General features: G+C 40.9%; 1 protein-coding gene across 3 annotated transcripts; it reads right to left on the bottom strand.

Annotated features, from left to right (window-relative positions):
- Nucleotides 1-276: 276 nt before the first annotated feature.
- LOC111961962 (ADP-ribosylation factor-related protein 1) lies at nucleotides 277-4,471 on the bottom strand. Of its 3 annotated transcripts, none has more exons than XM_023984683.2 (8): nucleotides 4,371-4,471; nucleotides 3,843-3,935; nucleotides 3,626-3,713; nucleotides 3,427-3,509; nucleotides 3,210-3,291; nucleotides 2,470-2,540; nucleotides 1,503-1,603; nucleotides 277-1,347 (listed from the first exon to the last, which is right to left on the bottom strand). In XM_023984683.2, exons 2-8 carry the CDS (start codon nucleotides 3,933-3,935, stop codon nucleotides 1,260-1,262), a joined length of 606 nt encoding a protein of 201 aa, XP_023840451.1. In that variant the 5' UTR covers nucleotides 4,371-4,471; the 3' UTR covers nucleotides 277-1,259. The 3 variants fall into 3 exon arrangements, with proteins under 3 accessions (XP_023840451.1, XP_023840458.1, XP_023840443.1); XM_023984690.2 differs by having other exon boundaries at nucleotides 3,843-3,893; nucleotides 4,371-4,447; XM_023984675.2 differs by having other exon boundaries at nucleotides 3,843-4,467.
- Between the last annotated feature and the right edge of the window lie 4,088 nt (nucleotides 4,472-8,559).

Raw genomic sequence — 8,559 nt, 5'->3', positions numbered from 1 at the left:
ACATTTTCCGGTGGGTATTACATTCAGGTGAGTACATTTTTTTGTGAAAAAACAAACCACAGATAACGTAATTACCATACTCCACCCTGGTGCCGAGGGTTTGAATATCCTCCTTTCATGTCCGTTTTCCTCTCTTCATGTGTATCCCACTCTACCTTCCTACAGTTTTGTAAAAACAAAAATATGAATAAAGGAATCGGATTTTGGATGTGCTTAAAAGCAGCTGACATTCTTTACATTTCTTCACCACACTAACATCTAAGAACAAGTCAAACAAAAGTGTCAACTGTTTATTACATCTTCATAATGTCATTCAAATAGGCTTTCAGCCTGATCATTGGAGATACTTTGCATATATCACCAGGTTAGACAGAGTAAAAAGAGATAGGATGCCGTTGGGGACACACATATTCCCTAAATAGGGAATAGTGTTCCATTAGGGACTCGACTATACACATACACCACACACACACGCAATTTCAAACTATAAAACTAGTATTTAAAACAGGTCCTGTCATTGAAAGGGAAGTCATTTATATATCGTTGACACTCTGTACAATTCCATTACATGTAGCATCTTTGCATAATATAAATAACAACTCAAGGTTGTGTCAAGGTTCATCCTCTGACTTAAAAAAAACCCTCAAGCATTGGGATGAAAACACAGGGCCCCGTATTCAGAGTAAAACAATCCATATCAATTTGATTCATTATGATCTAAAAGGAAAAGTTGATACTAGATCAGCACCCGACTCTGAGACGCTTTATGATTACGGATTATACTACCGAAGGGAAATGGAGGTACTTGAGCTAGATAAAAACTTTATCGACTTGACACTGTTATACTTAGATCAGAACCCCTCAAAAAGCATTTCACCCAAATCAGAGTACATATCCAAATAATATACAATAATCAATAGTTTCCCAATTGTTTCCCCCTGATGCTAAGCTGTATCTGAAAAATAGACTTGAGTTCAAAAGCACCCACTCAAATAGGATGAGAGAGAAGTTCATTGGCAGGGCATGGATAGAATCCATCTCGGTTTCTGAAAGTCACACTGTAGCAAAACGGGCGCCTGGGTCGTATTCAACAGGGCAGAACGTAGGAAAATGTTTTAAAGCATATTTCAACTGAAAATGGTTCTTATTGGACTGGCAGTGTAAGTAGTCCCTTCTTGTTTCAGTACGTTTTCTACCATTTGGTGCCTACTGAATAGGACCCGGTTTCGGGAGCCCTAGTGGGGAAGTCATGGCTTGCTCTATGTGATGTCCTTCAGTCTCGGTGGCCGGTGAATGTTTCTGATGACGCACTTCACCATCCACTCGATGCCTTCGTTAACCCCCTGCCTGAGAGGGAATTCATTATGAGCAAAGAGTACTGCTTTTCTTAAAGCAAAGATGACAAATAGTACATTTGTGCGTGCCTGTACACACACACAAAGAGTTCTCTCAGACCAGATGTACAACAGAGAGTAAAGTGGAATAGAAAACTCTGTTCTTACCCTGTTAGGGCTGTGCAAGGCTGCACCAGGCAATCTCGTTTACCGATCTTTGGAGCGCAGTCGCTAAAAGCGGTTTTGATGTCCGGCACAGACATACAGTTCTACCGAAAAAAACACAAAGAAATATGCCTAAATGGATACGATCTTAGAGATTTTCAAAGAGACAGAATTGACCTAGCAAGGGATAGCTGTATGTGGTGGAAATTGTCAATCACATTTATTTCAAGAGTACAATAACGCCGCATTAAGGTGAGCTTGAACACTGAGTATACCAAACATTAGGTACATCTTCCTAATATTGAGTTGCACCCCCCCACCTTTTGCTCTCAGAACAGACTCAATTTGTCGGGTTATCCACAAGTTGGGATGCTGGCCCATGTTAACTCCAATGTTTCCCAAAGTTGTGTCAAGTTGGCTGGATGTCCTTTGGGTGGTGGACCATTCTTGAAACTCACGGGAAACTGTAGAGCGTGAAAAACCCAGCAGCGATGCAGTTCTTGACACAAACCGCTGCGCCTGGCACCTAATACCATCCTCCGTTCAAAGACACTTACATTTTTTGTATTGCCCATTCACCCTCTGAATGGCACATACACAATCCACGTCTCAAGGCTTAAAAATCATTCTTTAATCTGTTTCCTCCCATTTCATCTATTCTGATTGAAGTGGATTGAAATGACATCAATAAGGGATCACAGCTTTCACCTGGTCAGTCTGTCATGGAAAGAGCAGGTGTTCTTCATGTTTTGTACACTCAGTGTATAGTACGGGTATGGTATAACATATTATAACACCGAGTCATCTATGAAAAGTATGCATGAGGGATGGAGGACTACTTTGTTGTGATCATATTATAGGCCAAACAACTTCTGCTGGCAACAAGCCTTGTCATATTTTAGTTTATACAAGGCATGGTTAGTTTAGACTTCTTTTCAAAACAACCCCAGACTGGATTATATAGGCCTACCTCCACATCCTGCTTGTTGGCGAGCACCAGGAGAGGCACACCTTCCAAAACCTCACTGCTGATCATTTTCTCTGGAAAAAAAGAAAATGGAACCGTCAGTCCAAGCTATGGTTCAATACTTGACCCTTCTGTTAGGAAGAGTGGATTTGCTGACTCCCTCTCATGAGACGCTAAAACACAACATCACAGTTTTTGCTTTGTACTGCTCGATCTTGAAAACTAGACTGCTGACATGCACAATTAGGGTCGTTGCATTGCATTGGGCAGGATTAGGCAAGATTTGGCAGCCGGCTACGGCGGCATTTTGGTCATTGGCTGCCCCTGTCAGGCACCCCTCATCGGCTACTACACCGCCGACGGCGCCCCAGCCACTAGCTCATAGCCACCCCCACCCCATTCCCGCTTCTCTCGAAGTTCACTCCCAGTAGCTATGGTGATGTTTGTTTTTTGTGATTATCCAATTGTGAAACTCACCCTCTCTCTCTGATTGTATTAGCAGTGAATAAAATACTAAAAGATTGAATTAACTATCCCTTTAAAGTCGTTATATTGGTGCAAGCAGGGGCTAGGGAGTTCCAACCATATTTCTCACACCAGTCCATTCATTTTACATCCATAATGTGGAGTGTACATTCAGTTAGTGAATCAGACTGTAGCCCATGACAAATGTCACTCTATGTGCCCTCTTGACGTTTGGCATTCTTCTCTAAATGCTTCAGGCAAGCTAGTGAGGAACTCACCAAATGCCTCTTTTGATTCTGCTAGTCGCTCCTCATCGGTGGAGTCTATAACATAGATCACACCGTGGGACTCGGCGTAGTACTGCGGATTCACAAAGCAAACAAAGCCATGTTTCAGTAGTCAACCTCAAATCATTGTACTTGAGTGACAAAAACAGACATGACATCTAGCTAGATATGGTGTGTGTGTGTGTAATTTGATATCGGTGCTGCTCACTTTGTCCCATAGCGACTGAAGCTCCTCTTGACCACCAAGGTCCCAGAACATTAGACGAGCTTTGCCCACATCGATTGTGCCGACTGCGTGAAGGAAGTAGTCAGAAGAACATATTAGAATGGCATGGACTCTTGAAAACCAATGTGCTACAATTTAATGCAACACAACAAGCTCAGTCTTACTGGTTGGCTATACGTACTGTTAAGTCCAACTGTAGTGGTGATCTTGGACAAATTCATTCCCTTGTAGTTCTTACTGAACTTGGTCTTGGTCTGTTCCAAAAAGGTCTGTGTGTAGAACATACATGACTAAATCAAACAAGCAGCAGCAGTTCATCCAACAGAGACAAACAAGGACAATGCGCGGTGCTCAGCGTGCTCTTCCAACGAGAGAGAACTGCTATGAAACAGACTTACCGTTTTTCCTGCATTGTCAAGTCCTAGGATCAAGATGCAGTATTCGTCCTTCTGGAACACGTATTTGTACAGACCAGATAATAAGGTGTACATCTTCGAATTGTCAAAAAATAAATACAAAAAATAAACACTTGCTGATGATGCGCAAGGCAATAGACAACTCACATTGTGGAAAGATTCAGCTGTGTGGCTAGCCACGTTAGCAAGTCAAGTTAGCTAGCTGTTGTTATGACTAGCTATTTGCCTGTGGTTTGAGGCAAGCAAGCTAACATTACCTGTCCGTAATCGATACTAGCTAGCTGACTTACTGCCACCAAATACTAAAGTGAAATATAATGCGCCAATCAAGGCACACATTCCTGGCTAGCTACAGTGCAGTAGCTTGCTAATGCTAGCCAACGTTAGTTAACTGTCTAGCTCAAGTTAGTGCTGCTGCGTGTAAAACGAGATTTGCGAGCGGACAACTTACAAACTGCATAAGGAAATCAAGCTAAAAAGGATTAGCTATGTCGACAAAATGTCATCTACCTTGACAGATGGATCTTATTTTATCTCAACTAATTTTGGTGTAAACACGGTGGCCATCCGTATTTAGGAAGTAGCTGGTAAAGCGATGCATTGTGGTACTTCTTCTTCGATGGGGTTTAACGGCGGTTGGCATGCAATGTTAATGGTCCATTACCGCCGGCAGCTGGACGGGGCATTGAACAAGAAACAAAAAAACATTCCGGGAAAGGCGTAAAACGACTTCATACAAAATAAAACACGTTAACTATAAATTGTTTAAATAAATCAAATAAAACATCATACTTCAATCACAGTCCACTCCAAAATACTTCCCTACACAGGCTCATGGGCCTGTGATGGGGCTACATTCACCGACAGAATTTATTGCACTGTCTCGGCTGTGAAATCACAAAAACCCCCAAAACGTTCAGCGGCATTCACAATGATTCCAATTTTCTTAGACTTCTTTTCCGCTTGTGTTGTACAGTTTATGACCATTGAAATGAATAATACAAAGTCCACTTTTATAACATGCAGCACTTCACTATCTATCGGTTGATGAGAAACCTTGTCGTCGTGGTGGCTCAACTACCATTGCTTCTTCCCCGCCTCTCGTTACTTCAAATTTTATCACCGCCTCCAGATAGGAGACGCTGGACACATCTTACCCTTGCCACTTCATTCTCCTTCACCCTAACAGGGCACTCCAAAAATTCAGGCGCATGTTCACCTCCATAGCTGCAGCATTTGATTTATTATTTGCTTCAAAATTGTATTTACATTTCTCTCTCTCTCTCTCTCTCTCTCTCTCTCTCTCTCTCTCTCTCTCTCTCTCTCTCTCTCTCTCTCTCTCTCTTCATCTCTCTCTCTCTCTCTCTCTCTCTCACGCACTGCACGCACGCACGCACGCCACGCACCACACAACACAACACACACCACACACCACACAACACACACACACTCTCTCTCTCTCTCTCTTTGTGTGTGTGTGTACATGAGAGAGAGAGAGAGAGAGAGAGAGAGAGAGAGAGAGAGAGAGAGAGAGAGAGAGAGAGAGAGAGAGAGAGAGAGAGAGAGAGAGAGAGAGAGAGAGAGAGAGAGAGAGGAGAGAGAGAGAGAGAGAGAGAGAGAGACAAGAAGAGAGACAGAGAGAGAGAGAGAGAGAAGAAAATGTAATGCAAATTGCTTTCTTGTAAGGACATACTGTTGGTAAGGACAGTCATTATCAACCTGACAATAACTGAAAAGGTTCAAAGCTCACATGCTCAATATTGTACTGTTGAGAACACAATCCGAACTCTATTTTACATTTAATCCAGCTGGATACAAATTCGACTCTGACCAAAATATGCAGATTATTTTATGATGTACTTAGCAGCACCAATGGCTGTCTAGCTAGCTTGCTTTCTAGCTAGCTAACTAGTTTACTTCTTGGGCAACAATATTTCTGCCAGAAGAGAATGGTGGGGGGAGCTATAGGAGGACAAGCTCATTGTAATGGCTGGATAGGAATCAATGGAATGGTACCAAACACTCAGTTCAATTGAATCCATTCCAGCCATTACACTGAGCTCGTCCTACTATAGCTCCTCCCACCAGCTTCCTCTGATTTCTGCAAAGTTTATTAGCTAGCTTACTAGTTAGCTATCATTCATATACATGTGTCATCAAAAATAATGTTAGCTAGTTACCTAGCTAGTATTAGCTGTGTGAATGGCAGTCTAATCACATTGATTGGGAATTCACTGACTGGCTATAGCTAGCTAACTAACTAGATCATACAGTGCATTAGGAAAGTATTTAGACACATGTTCCACACTTTTTTTATGTTACAGCTTTATTCTAAAATGGATTAAATATTTTTTTTCCTTTCTCCCCAGATATGAGTGTTTTGTCACATCCTGTCAGTATCATTTGTTTTCATTCATTTAGAGCATTGGGCCAGTAACCGAAAGGTTGATAGATCAAATCCCGAGCTGACAAGGTAAAAATCTGTTGTTCTGCCCCTGAACAAGGCAGTTAACCCACTGTTCCTAGGCCATCATTGTAAATAAGAATTTGTTCTTAACTGACTTGCATATTTAAATAAAGGTAAAAATAAAAATAAAATGCGGTGGGGTTGTTTATCAGCAGCAGGGACTGGGAGACTAGTCAGGATCGAGGGAAAGATGAACGGAGCAAAGTACAGCTCCTGAGCGCTCAGGACCTCAGACTGGGGCGAAGGTTTATCTTCCAACAGGACAACGACCCTAAGCACATAGCCAAGAAAACGCAGGAGTGGCTTCGGGACAAGTCATTGAATGTCCTTGAGTGGCCCAGCCAGAGCCTTGACTTGAACCCGATCAAACATCTCTGGAGAGACCTGCAAATAGCTGTGCAGCGACGCTCCCCATCCAACCTGACAGAGCTTGAGAGGATTTGCAGAGAAGAATGGGAGAAACTCCCCAAATACAGGTGGGCCAAGCTTGTAGCGTCATACCCAAGAAGACACAAGGCTGTAACCGCTGCCAAAGCTGCTTCAACAAAGTACTGAGTAAAGGGTCTGAATACTTATGTAAATGTGATATTTCAGTTTTCTAAAAACCTGTTTTTGCATTTTGCTGACTTTATGGGGTATTATGTGCAGATTGATGAGGGAAAAAATATATTTAATCCATTTTAGAATAAGGCTGTAACGTAGCAAAATGTGGAGAAAGTGAAGGGGTCTGAATACTTTCCGAATGTATAACATTGCTGTTGAGAAGTAAAATCTAAAATTTGTTTCTGTTTTTACTAAGCCTGCCATATGGTTTTCAACAATGAACTTAATTGCAATCCTCACTTTAAAAACATTATTAGTGGCGATGACAGCTCATCAATTTTGAGCTAAATCATCAGTGAATGATGAAAAGACAGTTACATTTTCAACTTGATCAAGGCTTGAAATAATTTATTTGTAAAAACCTGAGAAAAGGTAATGAGAGCCACTTAACCTTCTGAGTCTGTCTCACTAATAACCATAAGCAGTAGTATAATTTCTTAAATTGTTATACAGTAAATCACCAGTATACTAAACACAAGACAAAGTGGAATCCACATTTATTCAAATGTAGTACTTTCTACAATGTCTGTGTGCATCACAGTTATCATAAAGATATCAACAACACATTTGTTTAAAACTGACTTTCCTTTAAGTGCAAGCAGAGACATTAAAATTCCGACATGATGATAACACTTTACCGAAGACATTTTCTCGATTATGTGAACTTCTCTTTTTACTCAGATTTGCTTCCATCCACTCGTCTTCAAATATTTACATGTTCACCTTCTGTGCCATTTATTTTCATGATACATCCAAGTTATTGTTATTGATACATTTTCTCTTTCCACTCTTCATGAGTGTCATCTCCCTTTGTATGTTGATTTTATTCGGACTACATTCCTTTGGAATTCAAACTCCTCTTTAGCACAAAGTGACAATGACTGCCATCCATTGTCACTTTGTGTCACCACGCTGTCAGATTATCTCACTCTCTCTTTCTCTCTATCTCTGTACACTATAGAGGGGACTGCCTTTCACTAAAACACAAGACAAATGCTGCCAGTCCCTGTCCTCTTTCAACCCAGGACACTCAACCCTAAGGCACTTACACGATCACTTCAAATGGGTTGGTACATTGTACTGTATTGTATGCTTGCCATTATCTATTGAGAATGCATCCCTTTTAATATATATATATTTTTTCATACAATATAATACTTTTTTTAATTAGATGGAACATTTTATATACAATTTATAGAATTTGATCATGTGTTCAACAAATGTATTTCCCTGGTCAAAACTGTTCATTTGAATATACATTGCACAAATTATATTGTTCAGTCCATCTATACTGTACATTAACAAGAAATGATGTCACTGTTAAGGCATGTTCTGTATTGTCCTGATAGGAGTCATGCATTTGCAGTATTATAGTATACCAAGTCTTTCCATCAGCAAAAACAGTGGCATACTACAGTTTTGTTCACAGCAATAGGTGAAAACATCACAGAGTGCGCTTGAGAATAAGGAAAGGAGTTTTTGTTTTTCTCAGAGAAGAGGAAGACTGACTAACCCTCCATTTTGTGACAATACAGCTCGAGAGTGTGTCCTCCCATTGCCGCCGGGATTCTTCACCTTGATGACACAGTTTGGGTTTGGACTAGAAAACAACATGTAATATACTCACCT

Source organism: Salvelinus sp. IW2-2015, linkage group LG1, assembly GCF_002910315.2.
Source record: "Salvelinus sp. IW2-2015 linkage group LG1, ASM291031v2, whole genome shotgun sequence".
Taxonomy (NCBI): domain Eukaryota; kingdom Metazoa; phylum Chordata; class Actinopteri; order Salmoniformes; family Salmonidae; genus Salvelinus; species Salvelinus sp. IW2-2015.
Note: the sequence above shows the minus strand (reverse complement) of the source record. Positions and strands in the feature narration are given on the sequence as shown.